The sequence below is a fragment of the Salvia miltiorrhiza genome, chromosome 3 (assembly GCF_028751815.1).
Source record: "Salvia miltiorrhiza cultivar Shanhuang (shh) chromosome 3, IMPLAD_Smil_shh, whole genome shotgun sequence".
NCBI lineage: Eukaryota > Viridiplantae > Streptophyta > Magnoliopsida > Lamiales > Lamiaceae > Salvia > Salvia miltiorrhiza.
Window position 1 is genome coordinate 55620559 of NC_080389.1, and position 17817 is coordinate 55638375.

Genomic DNA, 17817 nt, shown 5'->3' on the forward strand with positions numbered 1-17817 from the left:
ACTCACACTATGTAGTTGTCACAATAAGATCTTATTTTACCACGATAAGCACAGTAATGACTAGAATGACTTAGTTTGCTGTCAGTTCTCGAAGTACTAGAAGGTGATATTCTCACAGTTAGAAAGATACACTAAGCATCAACCTATCTTTTGACCGACAGTCGGTAGAAACAAAGCAACTTCTGGAATCCCAAGTGGAGAACCAGGGCAGATAACTAGTATGATAGAGTTTTCAACAAAATGTCAGGACGTGCTCCAAATGTGGTGGACACTTATGAGAAACGCGTGAAGGAGTTCGCAAACGAATGGCGTCATGAGATATTCAATTCCCCTACCAAGCCAAAGAAATATTACGTAGGAACAACCAACGAGCAAGACTCTCACCATCGAATCACTGCTACCAAGGGAGAATGGGAAGACTCCGACACAATCTGGATATACACCACCTCAAGATGTGGTGAAGGAAAGAAAATGGAATGAAGAAAACAACAGAAAATTCGAGAATAGAAAAAGAATTTTAGAATAAGACTTAAGATCCAACCCAACCTCAAAGCCAACAACCTCACACTAGAAGGGTGATTGTTTCGGCTAAAGTGTCAAAAGCTCCATCAATAGGAAGCAAGTATTTGTTTTAAACTTCAGAGAACTTGAGCACTATGTCTCATTAGCCCCAAAGTTGAATTACTTGACTTATGACTTAGAACTCGTTGTGGTTGTGCACGTGTTGGAAATTTGGAGATGCTATCTCTACTGAGTTAAGTGTGAGGTCCTTATAGCTGACAAGAATTTGAAGTGCTTTTTCGAGCAAAGAGATTTCAATGTAAGACAACAGAGACGATTCGAATTACTGAAGAATTATGATGGTACCATCAATTGGAAATTAAGATAAGGTGTTTCACCACTAAATATAAAGTACTGATTGGTGATTGCCTTATTCGGTTTAGTAATTGTCCACCATCCGGAGACAATATCAAGCTGTGTAGTTGCATCAATAGTTAAGTGTGAATTGCAAGAAAGGATTATGAAAGCACGAAATGAAAATGGATATTGGTGAGAAAATGTGTCTCGCCTCAAGAATAAGAAAAACGAAAGGATTCACGAAAGTCAGGAATAGTGCACTAATGGTTAGTGGAGGATTGTGGATGTATACACTGAATATTACGTCTCGCAGTTAAGAAAGTATGTGATTAAGAAAGATGAGATAGTCCAAGCTCAAGGCTTAAGTTATGGAGAGAAATCAGTTTAGTGACTAGATTGCAAGGTTTAAGTGTTACGAGGCAATAATATTGTTCTCGTCAAGTAGTGGAACCATCACAGGATGGAAAAGGCTACAAAAGAGATGAATGAAACGAATGACTAGTATCACAAGCTAGAATACCAGGTATGCAAATTTCGGGACGAAATTTATTTTAAGGGGGGTAGTATGTAATGCCCCGCTCTTTTAAATACATATTATATTAAATATGTGCATTAGTTATAAAATTCTTTTAATTATTTATTGTGATTATTTTGTTCAGATAATATTATTTCAGCAAAAGTCTGTATAAGAGATACAGAGCTGCGATTTAATATTCAATCATGAATCAAACCAATAATTAAATTATTGGTTTAGCTACACATTGAAACTCTGCATTACCAGTTGATTGATTCAATAGTATTAGAAATTTTAGATTTATAATCGATTTCATAAATCGTGTTATTTAAATCGAATTGTTAGAATTATAACTTGAGCGTATGTGAATAATAATTTTATTATTACATGATATGTGTGTTTAGTATTAAGTCGTGAATTAATTCCGACTTTCACGTATTAAATCCCAAGATTGAGGATTTAATTTATATAAATACGACAAGTATTTAATTAGCAGGAATTGGAAAATTATTACAGAAACGAATAAGAACTAGGAGAAACTAGATCACGGAAAATCAAAATCCTACTATACGTATGTCTCGATTTTTCATCCAACACATCAATTCCTACACTATTCCACCTTCTCCTTCAACGCAACATCATACTGCAACAAGTTTTTCAAGGTCTCAATATCTTCCATTGTTAGTCAAAAAGTTGCAGGCAGAGGCTTCAACTATTGTGGCTAAAGTGTCAAAAGATACTGCCATTATTTTCAACTACATTGTCAAAAGTTGCTGCTAAGTTTTCAACTCTTACGGCTCAGTTTCCCTATAAATGGAGCCTTGCAGCAACACAACTAATACACCAAACCAAAGAAAAAAATTCATCTGCAATCTAGAGAGAGAAAGTAGGAGATTGTTGGTCAAAAAAAAAAGGTGGCAACCACCAAGTCAAAAAGGGGTGGCTTCAAAACAACTTTCCTCCATCAAATGTTCAAGCATTGCGGATGACAATTCCAACTTTGCTACAACTATCTTTTCATATCTTTGCCTATAAATAGCAGCAGTATGTAAATCATACTACACCAAACCAAAGCAGAAAATATTCATCTGCAATCTAGAGAGAGAGAGGAGCAGGTGAAGGGTTGAGAGAGAAGGTGAATAGTAAAGTTACTGTTCAAGTGAATAGTGACAGTCGCGAATAGTGAAATTCGTGAATAGTGAAAATTAGATAGTAATTTTCACGGGGTATAACGGGTTGTGAGTTGAGTGTTGTGAGTGTTGTAAACACTGTGCATTTTTCTCCCTTTAAATATATCTGCAGCAGCTCCGGAGACGTAGGCATAATTGGCCGAACTCCGTTATCAAATTTGTGTCCTTATTTTTCCGCATTTATTTCGCTCTCGCATATCTGGTTAGAGGGAAATCGCATATAATTTCCCAACATCCATGCAATCCAAAAAGCCAAGATATGAGGAAAAGAAGATCACGAAAGAAACAAAATTTTCAAAGATTGCATGCTCAACCTTCCCCTCCAATTCAAGATTTCTGACTTCAAAGATTTGCAGATTTCTAGCAAATCTTATTTTTTTTCAAAAGTGTAGATTTGCAGCTGACTTTCCTTCCAACTCCCTACACAAATTTCAACCTTCATAATTTCCATTGTCTACGGAATCCACTTATAAATACATAGCATATCAGTTAACACACAGCTCACTCCACTAGCAATAACCACACCCGTGCAGAGGAAGTGAAGCCAACAAGCTTCAAAACAAACTTTGCATACTTCTTAAGCTCAAGTGAGCTCCCTTCGCCAGGCTATTTCTTCGCCGACCGGCCACTAGGCTCTGAACCGAGAACGTGTACTCGTTCCTCCATCTTCAGGCTACCAAACCCAACAATCGAAAGGCCAAAGCCTTCTCTATATTTTCCTGACCAAAGGCCGCAATATCCTTCGGAGGCCAACGTCGAATTCCCGACTTAGCCACCGGCCAACTTACGGCTTTCGTTTCTCACTATCCTTACGACGAAAAAGGATTGAGAAAACACCGTTGTGTAGCCTGATCTACCTCGCACGAGGAAGACTAAGTCGTAGACCTTCGCGGCTAAACACCATCGCGGAACGACGACCAGAAAACCCCGACGAACAACTTCCATTAGTGCTCACTTGGACAAGGGTAAGTTAACGCCCTTATTTCGATGCATTCCCGTTTCTATTATATTATGGGAAATTTCTGGGGTATATATGGGAGTGTGGTAAATATTTGTACAAAGTTTCATGTTATTTGAACTTCGTTTACCACCCTTTTAAAATTTGAGAAGTCTACTGCCCGTATCTGTTGAAACTGTCGTGAGGCAGATGATTAGGTTAATTATTTCAGTAACCATATGTTGATATTTAGCTCTCAAATTTTTATTGTATGAAGATATATGTGTTAGCTATCTTCATATAAAATTTGAGGTTATTCCGGTAACGTTTGCTATTTTTTCAAAAATCTGGACTTTCAGTTGGCAGAAACTGCCGAATCTGGTAGGCGATGGGAAAATCGCTATATCTCTTAAACTACTTGGAGTTTTTCAACATACTTTTTTTTCAATTAAACTAGACTCAAAGAGGTTTTTATTGATATAAAATTCGACTCCATACGAGTTCGGAGTAAAAGCAGTTTATTAGTTGAAGTTGAATCTATACAGTTTTGTTGAGATGGAAATGATTCAAAATAATTCCTATTAAGGATTTTAAAGTTTTATTGTTGATAAAATATCACTTTTAGATTATAAATGAGCTATTGATGTGTATATATATATATTGGTGATTGGCATTATTAAATGGGGAAAAGGAAAACGTTTTATGTTTATAGAATTATTCTTTATTTATAATAGATAAATAAATGAATAATATAAAATGGAATTTCCTACATCCTCAAAGGTACATGAAATATTTTGATAAAGGAAGAACGATTGTATATGAGTTAGATATAGTCGTTTAAGGAAATATGGGTAGTTAGAGAAATGAGTGAATAGTGATTCACTGCATTTGTTGTTATCTTTTCTATTATTCACTCGAACACATGTTTTCGTGTTATCAAAGGTTCAAATAAACAAAAGCGTCTGAGTAACCTATCGCGCTAAGGAAAGAGAATCATTGTCTTAAGTAGCAAAACACTGCAATCAGGTGGGCATTACTTTTACTATACGTATATAGAGATCCCCTGCGTGTCGTAGGCCTCTTATACGAATGAATGCATGAGATGATTTAACTGTTAATTTCAGTTTTATATATCTATCAAACGAATTTAATGTTACATTTAAACAAGATATTTCATTACAAAATCATTGAACTGAAAATTATTTCAATTGTTGTCTTGCCATAAATGTTTAAATTTTAGTATGATATCTATCTGCTTTGGCTTTGCCAATGATGCAATCGAATTCGGGTCCTGAGCAGTTGATAGCTATCCTGCCAGGACTAGTGTACACCAGTGACCGTGAGTCATCTAGCGGGTTGGCCGGTCAAGTGACCGTGAGAGGTGGCCACCTCTCCGGCACACAGTTTCAGATATGATAGATTACAAAAGAACTTAGTCTGATCAGACGAACTTTAAGAATCACAAATGAACTTAGTAAGCTTGGGCCTTTTTAGCGAAAAACTCCCTTGCTGTACTGTTTGTGATGGCATGACAATTTACAGTTTTAGAGCATGTATTTTTATACCTAGGCATACGTGCCCACTGAGTGCTTTTGTACTCAGCCCTGCATATGTTTTCTAAATGTGCAGGTTGAGCTGATGTGATGATGGTGCTGCAATGAGCGGAGTCTCCAGGGTTGTTAATAAATAGTTAACCTGTCTAGAATATGTCTTCATACATATGTCTAGCTACTTTCCGCTGCAAGATGTTGTTGATGTTATAGTATGTTATGTCATACTTTGAGTCTTAAGAGAATGGTTTCATATGATGTATAACTTGATTAATGATATTAATTAAGTTTTATGCTGTCTTTCATAGACTATTTTCAATTGAGTATTCATGAATAAAAATGACGAGTTTTATTAAGATGAGTAAGTTTTACGGCTATAAATGACGCCCCTTTTCTTCCCCTTCTTCTTTAACCCCATCCCTAGTCGTAAATCACTCGGCTTAACTATCCTTAGTTAGGGCGGGCTGTGACAATTTAGTACTTAATAGTAGTACTAGTAGTAATATAATGTAAAGCAATAACAATAAATTAAAGGAGCAAGTGAGTGTAGTGATAGTGTAATTGAAATATATAGTATAATATTTAGTACTTAATAGTAGTACTAGTAATAATATAATGTAAAGCAAGAACAATAAATTAAAGGAGCAAGTGAGTGTAGTGATAGTGTAATTGAAATATATAGTATAGTATAGTATTTAGTACTTAATAGTAGTACTAGTAGTAATATAATGTAAAGCAAGAACAATAAAGTAAATCAATTGAATAAGCAAGAGAATAGCTAAAGAATTATAGAGCAAGAGCAATAGCACATAAAGAATGGAGGAGAATTAGAAGTAGAAGAGAGGAGAGTGTAGAATTGTTAATACAATGGAGTAATTTTGAAGGTGGAAGAAGGGGGGTATTTATAGATGAAATTGGGTGGGGGAAATATGAATTAGATAAAAGTGTGTGGGGTAAAATATAATTATAATTTTGAAAATTTGAAAAAATAAAATACAAAATAAAATTGAAATGTTTGAATTTGAAATGAAAGCAAAGTTTGAAATTGAAATTGAGAGAGAGAGAGTGGCTGGTCAAAGGCCTAGGGACGCCTAGCCCACTGCCCCCCCCCAGCCTGCTTGCGCCTGCGCCTGTGCGGACTGCCCCCTGCGCCCTGCTCTCCTCGGTCCACGTGCCGAAACCGGCGGTTCCGGGCCGAACCGGGCCGGACCGGCGGTTCAGGGTTGGGGAAAATGTGAACCTAAACCGGCCCGGATAACTGGCGGTTCGGCCCTGAACCGGCCCGTCGGTCAACGGTCCGGGCCGGAACAGTTGACCGGCGGGCCGGTTCAGGGTCGAACCGCTGGTTCCGGGCGGCCCTTGGCAGCACTAACCCCTGCCCATAGGGTGCTAAACGTAATAAGGGCCTCCACGTTAGGGATGAAATTGATACTTAACCCTACCAATTATTTGTAGTTTAATTATCTAACTAATAAATTAACTATGAAGAAGCATACAAAAATAAAAATCAGGTATATAACATATCCCATATGTAGGACTGAGCATCGGTTCAAAATCGAATCGAACCGATCTGATTTATAAAAAGCAAAACCAAACCGACTTGCCTAGAAGTCGGACCGAACCGAACTGCCAAAATGCCTAAACCAAAACAATATCCAATCCTAACGTAAGCACCAATTTTTTTTAGTACTCCCTCCGTCCCAATATTCAAGTCTCCTATTCCTTTTTTAGCCGCCCCAATATTCAAGTCTCATTTCCTTCTTTAGCATAAATTAAGATAGAATTAGTTCAATTAATTAACAATTCTCTCTCTCTCTCTCTCTCTCTCTCTCTATTGCTAACCCTAGCCTATCTCGAATCTCTCACTCTCTCTCTTCGCCCTTTCTCTCTAAAATCAAGCGCCGCCATCTTCAGGTGAAAACCCTAAAGCTCGCCGTCTTCCTCCATTCTTTCAATCTGCCGTCTTTCTCCGTTCTTCTTCTCCGCCGTGATGAACCCTTCGTATGGTTGGAAGGAATATCTGAGCGATGAAGTGATTCCCGACACCGAAGATTCTCTATCGTTGTGGGGTGATCCATCACCCGTGTTTTTCCCTTTCTCCCTGTCGGAGACGTTGCCGGCGTCACCTGAGGAGTGTGCATGGTGGTGGCGCATCAGAGAGCGAGGGCGTCCGAGAGTATGAGGCAGATGAGAGTCTTTCTCCTCCGTTTCAACCTCCGATCATTCGACGCCCCGCAAGGATGAAAACGAGAGAGAGGTTCCCTAAATCCTCTGAAATCAAGAGAGATTTCGACCTTCTCTGTCATGAAACTTGGGGAACTGACTTTCTGAGCGAGGAAAACCCTAGATGGCTGGTGAACTCGGAGGAATTGGAGGAACCAAACGAGTGGTGGCCCGCTGCATCCAAAGCCCACCTTCGGATGCTCGCACATATGTTCCCAATTCTGTTTCCGGTGACTTATCCTCCTGTTTCGAATTTATATTTGTTTCCAGTGAGATCTTCCATGTTTCTCATGCTTATTTGGTTTCGGGTGATTCCCAATTCTGTTTCTTGGTGTTCTGGTTTTTGTTTCTCCTGATTAATTGTGTGCTTGGATTTCTTGGTGGCTGCATGCAAGAGCACTAGGGTTTGTTGGTTGTCAATTGGCTCTGAAATGATATAAACATGCTCTGATTGTACTCTATGATGGTTAAATGTGCTGTCTGTGATTTGTGTGTTCGTGTGCTTACATTGTGATGTGTAATTGGCTGCCATCTTCATTTATGTGGGGTGTGTAGTTGGCTGCCACCTTGTTGTTTGGTGGTTGTGTGCTGCCATTAATTGTGGGGTGTGTAGTTGGCTGCCATATTAATTGTGGGGCGTGTAATTGGCTGCCATTAATTGTGGGGTGTGTAGTTGGCTGCCATCTTGATGTTTGGTGGTTGTTCCTGCTATCTTGGTGTGCTGCCATTAATTGTGGGTTGTGTAGTTGGCTGCCACCTTAATCTTGGGGTGTGTAGTTGGCTGCCACATTCATTAATCATGTTACTTTGCTGCATATAGGCATTAAAGTTTTGCATGCTCTTGAACCTCAAGTTATGTGACAGCCTGTCAATCTCTATTGCATCTAAGCAAAACCTCAACCTTAACAACTTATTTTGGGCTGTAAGGTCAGGTTTTAGTGCACTCGTGTGAGCTTTTATCAGACCTTGATCTATCCACCGACTTACGGTGCTCTTGCTGCAATTTATGCCACTAGCTAGTCTCCTTATGGTGGACCTCTTTGTTAAATCTAAACTTGCAATTAGCTCTAGGTCTATTTCAACTCTTTTTCTCCTTGGTCTTGCTATCTTCTTACTTGATGAGTTTATGGCATGCCCTTGACTTTGTTGTTGTTTTGCCTCAGCCCAAATGCGCGAAACAGTCCCCCGGTAGACGTGGAACTTCTCCTCCATAGCTTTCATCTTCCCTCTTGGTGGCTTCCCATTTTTGCTTTCAAGAAGAAGGAATTGAAGTATAGAAGACCTCTCCTCTGTTGTTAAATCTTTTCTTCTCATCCTCCTTTTTTTGGATTCTCTTTTGGTCACTTGATTATGTAAGAATTGTGAGCAAATAATAGCTCTCTTTTAATAGCTGTAGTTGCACGAAAATTGATGTGTTTTCAAATTTTTTGGAATGAAATTGTTAAGTTTGGAGCCCAAATAGTCTCTCTCCGCCTTCCCCCCCTAGTTTTGCCGTTTTTTCCCTTTCTAAATGGGCAGCAATTACTTTAATTAACTGTAATAATTAAAGTAATTCTATTAAAAATAAAACAGATTCAATTTTTAATCTAAAAGGCATTTTATTAGTCACTTTAATTAGTTAATAAAATAACATTAAATAAAGCACTAATTCTGTGGTCCCTACTACTTTTACATCTAATTTAACTCTCCTTAATACCCGTGTCCAAAAGCAAGGAGACTTGAATATTGAGACGGAGGGAGTATTAGATATATCAAATTTTGAACCGGACAGGTTAGCCTGAAACTCAAAAATTTTAGACTAGAGTTGAGAATTTATAGCTGAAAAATTTTCAATTCAAATGACTCGTAACCGATAAGGCTAGCTCAAAACCTGATGAGTTGGTATGAGTGACATCCTTAACTATAATTAAAATATTTTTTTATTTTATAAAAATTATTATTTTCATAAATAAAAAAAGATTAATTATAATAAATATTACCCTAATAGTATCACAAAAATATCCTCAATATAAAAACAATATTAATTCACGTCCATCATTGATCATTCTAAAAAAAAGGAGGAAGAAGAAGAGTGTCACAAGTTCACAACCATATGTCCATATCCGCATTCTTTCTAATTCCGCCGCCTCTTAAATTATATGAGCATGGATTTACCTAGGGATGGCAACGGGCCGGATCTGGATCGGGTCTGGTCAATACCAGATCCAGATCCGTGGATCTGAAAATTTTGGATCCAGATCCGCGGGTCCACGGGTCCAGATCCATGGATCTACTATTTTTAAATTAAATTAAAAAAATTTCACAAAATCAACAACATCTAATTTCCATCATGAAAAATATAACACAAAATACTTTTATCTAATTACTTTTAGTTTTTATTCTTTTGAATATAATTTATTTATTATTTTTAATTTAGTTAATATTATTAGTAAACTACATATAAAACATAAAAAATATATATAAAATAAAACGGATCCACGGGTCGGATCTGGGCCGAATCCGGATCTAAAATTTTAAGATCCAGATCCAGAACCATTTTCAAAACTGAGATTCGGATCCAGATCCAGATCCGTCGGGTCCAAAAAATTAAGATTCAAATCCATAAAAATAGATTTTGGATCCACAAATCTGGACCGGGTCCAAGATCCACTGCCATCCCTAGATTTACCCAATAGGCCAATACACTCCGAGTGTAGTAGCTACGAACTTTTGCGACACGAAGACAAAGAAAACAAGCTAGAAAACCCCTCCACAATCGTATCTAAAATATAAAATTTGTTGTAAATATATATAAAATATATATTTCCCTATTAAATAACTCAACCCTAAACCCTAACCCTAGCTTTGTATCTCCTATAAATAGAGGCATTTAGCCCTTATAATAAAACGCTCCTGCAGATTTATTCTCTCTATGCTCTCTACGTTATTCTCTCTTCTTCTACTTTTCTCTCTACTTTCAACACGTTATCAGCACGAGTCTCTAACCACGAGTCTTTAATCAATTGAACCAATATTTGAAGGTATGTCCTAGGAAAGAATCGTGTCTTTTCATCAAGGTAATTCCTATTTGATTTATAGATGTGATAATCGAATTATTACTTTGCGCGCTGGAGTATTAATTGAATTAGTCTAACTAAATTTGTGAAAGTTTGAAGCATTCGGCAATTTGATTCTGATTATGTGTATATAATTGAGGATTGATACTATTAATTATTGTGTTATTATTATTGTCAGATAGTATATATTATAATGGATTTAGTAATTATAGCCGTTCGTCGGATTGGGAAGAACAATATCCCAATTCTCAAATCCCATGGAGATATATACGTATAATAGATTAGGATTAAGTTTCGTATAATGCAATAGAGGTGGGTACAATAATTAGCAATAATTAAAAGTTGATCAATTTATATTCAAACACGCATGTCTGTATAGTTTATACAATGTGTTGTATTGTTACCCTTTGGAATTTAGTAGCGCCTAAAAATTGTGTTAGTATATTTAACAGTGATAGAATGGAAAGAATCATTGAATAATTCTGTCCTTATTTCGAAAGATTTATGTTGTTCTGTTATCTCCAAATTTTGATTCTGATGAGCATATATTTGATTGATTTATTAATACAGTTCCTGAAGAATTGTTTTGTTCAATCAATTCATGAATTCATCCTTGTGGAATGAATTTATAATTCTTAATAATCTATGAGATTATTAAAAATAAATCGTTGAAGTCTTTAACGAAAACACAACGATATAGCTTCATATTAAATATGAAATATAATGTGTTTCCGATGAACATGTAAGATAAAGTTAATATTCCGGAAGAATATTAAAATATTGAGAATGATTTTTTTAAGCTTTATTTTGATATTTCCTTATTATTTAGTATTTAATTTATTATTAAATTGCTTTACTTTATATTGAATTAATATTGATGCTCCCGAAGTAGCACAATTAATATTCCTGAAGAATATTACATGTTCTTGAAGAACAATTTATATTTTAGGTGATATAACATAATTTAAATATTACAAGCTCTTGATGAGCAATTGATCTTCTCAATTCAATTGTTTTTTGAACTATTATTGAGAATATGAGTTATACAATTAAAAATTGATAACATTTTTGTATGGGCTCCGGAAGAGCTTCATTGATTTTACTATGAGAATTGAATAATTATACATGTCTATTATTTTTATCACATAATCATGTCAAGATGAATTTCAAATTCATACACCCAAATGATTTAAAAATAACTCAAGACTTGAGTATTTGAGTTGTCTACATTACAATTAGTGCGTGATTAAAATACCTCCCAAAGAGGATTTCTCATCTACTAAATTCTTTTATCACCATTCAAATGCACTCATAACTCTATGAAAATTATATGTATACTTTGTGAAAAATACATATATAGAGCCAATAATTGAGGATCAATTCATATGTTGATGCTTTGATTTATCCAACTTAAAACTTTTTTTTCGGCATTAGGGGGAGATATGAATGATGAATTGCACAATGCCGTAAATTTCTCGTTGGATTAATTATGTTAGATTCATGCATTAATGAACTAGAAGTTCAACAAGTTATTATTGACTGCCACATGAGTGAAATCTTATACATATGTCATATTGCACCACAAATAATTGAAGTCCCTGAAGGACGAAATTGATTTAATGCTTATTGACGCCAGAAGCGTAAACGACCTATTGGTGCCCAAGATAAAATATCCGCGGATTACAAATTCAAATAAAGAACTCAAATAATTCCGAAACCTCATGAAGAGGATCGTCCTGAAGACGATAATCCCAATACATTTTGCACGTGCACTAAATTATCGTAATATTGGGATTACGAAACAACTAGACCAAATATTATGAAAAATGGTGAAAATTTGGTTTTACTAAAGTTGCCATGAACTTTGTGAATACGTGAGAATCGTAATAGAAAAATCATAGTTGTCGACAACACTTTTGCCTCAACAAATTGCAAATTCAACTCGAAGATTATTTGGATCCAAAATAGTTATATTAGTGTGCCAGAAGCACTGAAAAATGTAGAAATAATCAATGAGGCAGAGCTGAACTCGCTAAATGAAAATAATTAAGCCAGATTAGTAGCTCAAGGGTTTGAGAAACCCAAAATTAATCAAATATATTCTCATGTTATACATGGCATTATGTTTCGTTATTTATATAACATTTATGGCAGTAATCATTGACATAAATATATCAAGTTTATGGACGTTATGGTTGTATTGTTATATAGGTCATTAAACATGGACATATATGTGAAAGTCCATAATCGATTAAGTGAATTCTTTCTGAAGAAAGAACATTTGTGAATATTCAAAACTTGAGGAAGTTAACTCATGTCTAAAGATGAGTTTTGAAAAACTTAGTTAAAACTAAGTATTGTCTCGACTTGTAGATCGAGCATCTTTTCGATAAAGTATTTCAAACTAATCGATCTGTATTTTATATGAATTAATCGACCTATCGGAAGAAGGCTTTGATGAATATGATTATATCACATTCATTCACCTAGACCAAAAGAAAATAACGAAATTACTTAGGAGCCGAAGTTCCTTACTTGTGTGCTATTGAAGCACTATCATGCATGATATACAATTCGAAGTTGACTTGCTAGCAAGATTTAATGTTTCTCCAAGAAGGAGAATTTTAAATGATATTAACCATGTTATTAGTTATATTTAAAGCAAAATACAATTGGTCTATGTTATGAAAGAAATCGAAATTCAAAATTGAGGGATGATGTTGATTATTTATTTAATTTCGAAAACTATATTGAACACATTCAAGATTGTTATCTTGAGGGGGAGCAGGATCTTTTAAATAGTTTTGAAAATTAGACTTTGAAGGTCAATGGCCCTGAAGGCCAAATGGTTGTACTCTTTTTCCCTTACTAAGTTTTTTCCTACAAGGTTTTCTTAGTTAAGGTTTTTAACGAGGCAACTAGTGTAATATATGAGTAAATATACGTCTTGTACTTTTTTCCTCTACCGAATTTTTTCCATAGGGTTTTTACGGAGAGGTTTTTAACAAGGCATGAACATCTAGACTCTAACATCAAATGAGGAGTTTCTTTGGAGTCAAATTGCATGCAATTCAAAAGATACATGAAGATTCGATCAAGCGATAACATGACGGACTTATTCACAAAGGCGTTACCAACATCAACTTTTAGAAAGTTAGTACACAAGATTGGCATGCATCGACTCAAAGATATACAATGATCATTTTCAGGGGGAGCAGTTGTACTCTTTTTCCTTAGACTAAGTTTTTGTTCCATTGAATTTTTCCTAGCAAGGTTTTAATGAGGCAGCATATTTTTAGGGTTAGTCATTTAAGGGTGAGTGTTGTAAATATATATAAAATATATATTTCACTATTAAATGACTCAACCCTAAACCCTAACCCTAGCTTTGTATCTCCTATAAATAGATGCATTTAGTCCCTATAATAAGACGCTCCTGCAGATTTATTCTCTCTATGCTCTCTCCGCTATTCTCTCTTCTTCTACTTTTCTCTCTATTTTCAACAAAATCAGAGACATTAATTATCAAAACATTATTCCCCTTAAAAAGAGAATCTTTAAATTTGAAACCATAAAAAAATGCAATGAGTATTAAAAAATTTGCGACTAAAAATTGATAAGCTTTATCCACCTCTTGTCTTCTGCTGCAACTTCATCGTTATCATCATTCATCTAAAAAAGATTATAAAAAGAATAAAATCCCTAATTTTAAAGACACCCCACCCCCTTACCAAACTACTCTTCATAACTTGATACTGTAAACGAGAAGGATTTTGATTTTTGAGACATGGGATCTCATGGAGAAGAAGAGAATATGGCAGCTTGGCTTCTTGGTGTTAACAACCTCAAGATTCTTCCTTTTAAGCTCCCTCCTCTCGGTATCTTCTCTCCCTCTCTCTGCTATAGTAACTCTCAATGTGTTTCTGCATATCACCAAGTTTTGTTTTTTTTAGGCCCTCACGATGCTAGAATCAGAATGAAAGCTGTGGGTATCTGTGGAAGTGATGTTCACTATCTCAAGGTCAATCTTTTTTCCTTATCTTAGTAAATCAATAATGATTAATGGGCGTGTGTTTGCTAGTGTTTGTCTATGTTGATCACTTTTTCCTTTAGCAGTTTCTATTTGCCATGTTTGGACCTGTTATCTGTAAACCTCTTGTGATCATTTAATATCTTCTAATCACTAAGTTTGAGGGCTGTTTCTTTATCGAATTCTAGCAAAACAAAGTTTTTCAATCTGATCAATGGAAAATATTATGCTCATTCTATTCTACTTTAGTTAATGATCCATGAGTATTTATTAAGAAGCACTCACCTCTACACTTGTGCTCATTTTGGTCATTTACCTTTGTTTTAGCTTGCAGTTGGTCACTTAAAAAATATATAGATTTTGCAATAATAATATAAATAGTCAAATGAAAACAGAAAGATACAATGAACAAAATGGAAACAAGCACAAAGTGAAAAGGCCAAATGAAAGTAAAAGAGTAAATATATCTTAAAAATTAACAATAGTATATGAAGAGTCTAATTTGAAACCTAAATTAAAAGTAAATGACAAAATGAAAAAGAAAAAAGAAAAAAAGAAGATAGTCACCAAAACAAAAATAAGTTTGAAGCTAATTGATCTTCTATATTAAGATCCTTGAAGAATCTTAAGTGGTGGCTGTATCATGCTTCAGGAAATGAAGTTAGCAGATTTTGTTGTCACGGAGCCAATGGTGATCGGGCATGAGTGTGCCGGTGTTGTTGAGGAAGTAGGAGCTGAAGTGAAGCACCTAGTGCCTGGTGACCACGTCGCGATTGAACCAGGAATAAGTTGTTGGCGTTGTAATCTATGCAAGGAAGGAAGATATAATCTGTGTCCTGAGATGAAATTCTTTGCTACTCCTCCAGTTCATGGTTCCCTTGCAAATCAGGTTTACTAGAGCTGTGCTTCTCTAAATAGAATTTTCCGATTTTGTCTAGTAGTTTTAGTATTATGGCTGCTAGGAAAAAGGTCATTGAACTGCTTTCTTCCAACATCATTGGTTAGTTTTAGCAATTTGCGTGTTCCTCTACTTTGAACAGTGAAAAGTACCAGGAATGAATTCGTAAACTTCTTTGATTCCCATTACTCATATTGTTCTATTGTATTTTTATATTCCGTAATTGCCTTATCCTGTTTTGGAGATTATGAATCCCAAAACTTTTCATTATTCTGTTTAGTGCTGGATATTTGCTTGAATTGGATCAGATTTTATTTTATCATGGCCAGAATTTTGAAAGATTCCACTGCTTCCTATTGCATCGTGTGAAGTTTAATTCAAATATGTGAATTTCTGTGTCATGACTTGGTAATGTTATTGCAACTGAATTCTCTTGACCGTTCCTCACAGATTGTGCATCCTGCTGATTTATGTTTCAAACTCCCTGATAATGTGAGCTTGGAAGAGGGCGCGATGTGTGAGCCCTTGAGTGTTGGTGTTCATGCTTGTCGCCGTGCCAATGTTGGTCCAGAGACAAATGTGTTGGTGATGGGAGCTGGACCTATAGGACTTGTAACATTGCTAGCAGCTCGTGCTTTTGGGTCCCCAAGAATCGTAATAGTGGATGTAGATGATCATCGTCTATCAGTTGCTAAGCAGCTTGGAGCAGATGAGACCGTCAAAGTTTCAACTAATGTAAACGTAAGTCTCTTTTGCATCAATGCATCCAATATAAATTAATCATATTATCAACTGAGCATCGCATATCAAGATTCCTCATAAGCTAGAGGAGAAGCAAAATATTAATCTTTCTATATATGAAAGTTTAAGCTCATTGTGTGGATCAGCTTTCTCCAACGGAGTAGTTGTGGGTCCCTTTTGGTCAAGTACATATTTTGTCTTTATATTTGTCCTTGAAGTTAGCATTTGCAAGAGCTATTCATGTGGTGTTGCAGTATAACCTTTGAAATTTCTAATTTAAGGTATTTTAGCAAATAAGTTTGCTCTTAAAAGATTTACTTAGGCATTTGATTCTGACAAAGTGCTATAGCTGTGGCTTCAATGGTGAATAAACCTCCAAGTCCCTCTTATGTTACTGAAGAATTTCCCATGGAAGAAAAATGTGATGGATTCACACCATTGATTCGTTGCAAAGCTACAAAAAATAATTCTGTTACTAAAAACATTTGAAATTGGACAATGTATTTATACACTGAATATACTTCAAAAGGAAAAAGTTTGAGAGAGGATCTTAGAGATTGAGGTCATTATTCATCAATAAACGTACAAAATTAGCATTCCATCACTAATTCCCAAACAGGCATATCCTCCTCTGATAATAAGGTTAAAATGTAGTGCGTATATAAATACTAGTACGCAGTATTATTTTTACTAGTAAGTGTTATGCGATTTGTAGTTGGAACCAAAAAGTATGAAATACTGTATTAATACTTTCAGTTTGTATATGTCTGGTCTAGAAAATGGAGTTTTACTTAGTCGTCTTGTATGCATGATATGATGAAGTTAATTCCAAAACTACTCGAACTCCTATTGGCAACCAATTGGTAGATGGTTTGAAACAAGTTGAATTGTTGGTTGGATATACTCAACATCATGTTGTGACAGGATATAGTGAGAGTTTTGTAACAGGATGTACGTGCAGAAGTCGAACGTATTAAGGCTGCAATGGGGGCTAGTGTGGACATAGCTCTCGACTGTGCTGGTTTTAGTAAGACGATGTCAACAGCTCTAGGTGCCACTTGTTCGGGTGGAAAGGTTTGCCTTGTAGGGATGGGCCACACAGAAATGACCGTCCCTCTTGCGCCAGCTGCAGTCAGGTACTTTGTTTTGTTGCCTAATCAAATTCCAGAATGCATCTCTTGCTACTTAATTATCCATATTACTCGGATATTTCATTCAGGGAGGTCGATGTGGTTGGCATATTCCGCTACAAGAACACGTGGCCTTTGTGCATTGAGTTTCTTCAGAGTGGGAAGATAGATGTGAAGCCGTTGATCACCCACAGGTTCGGATTCACTCAGAAGGACGTCGAAGATGCTTTTGAGACGAGTGCGCGTGGCGGGGCTGCTATCAAGGTCATGTTCAATCTCTAGTGCTTATTCTGTGGAATGGTGAAAACACAACTGTGAAAGCAACAAATTACTGTGGAACTGTTTTAGGCTTTTCATTTTTATACCTAGAAAGAGATTAAAGATGAATTGAATTGCGTTCATCTTTGGAAACCAGATCTGTATGTGTTGATGAAAGTCTTTTCTACTACAGAATATCTACTACTGCCAACTTTATCTACTTTATTACCACATTTAATGTCTGGTCTTTCAATTTTTCTTTTCATTCTTCCGTCATACAGATACCATCACTTTCTCATGTCCATGTAAAGGCCAAGACTGAGGTGAAGTTATCCAAATGCACCTAAAGTTCTATACTTCTACTACAGTATCTACAGAAAGTCAGAAAAAACCCAACAAAGACCTAATAATAAAATGGGTTAATTGCACATA

At 35.8% G+C, this 17817-nt stretch overlaps 1 protein-coding gene and 1 long non-coding RNA gene across 3 annotated transcripts; both read left to right on the forward strand.

Moving 5' to 3' along the window:
- Positions 1–2332: 2332 nt before the first annotated feature.
- Positions 2333–5368, forward strand: LOC131014546 (uncharacterized). 2 transcript variants are annotated; one of them, XR_009098255.1, is made up of 3 exons: positions 2340–3527; positions 4442–4525; positions 5129–5368. It is a non-coding gene; the product is annotated as an uncharacterized LOC131014546 (long non-coding RNA). The 2 variants fall into 2 exon arrangements; XR_009098256.1 differs by having other exon boundaries at positions 2333–3527; positions 4442–5368.
- Positions 5369–14014: 8646 nt separating this feature from the next.
- Positions 14015–17605, forward strand: LOC131014543 (sorbitol dehydrogenase). Its single transcript, XM_057942544.1, has 6 exons — positions 14015–14206; positions 14282–14349; positions 15011–15247; positions 15707–15997; positions 16946–17133; positions 17217–17605. The coding sequence occupies exons 1-6, from the start codon at positions 14116–14118 to the stop codon at positions 17407–17409; spliced, it is 1068 nt and encodes a 355-aa protein (XP_057798527.1). The 5' UTR covers positions 14015–14115; the 3' UTR covers positions 17410–17605.
- The last annotated feature ends 212 nt before the right edge of the window (positions 17606–17817 follow it).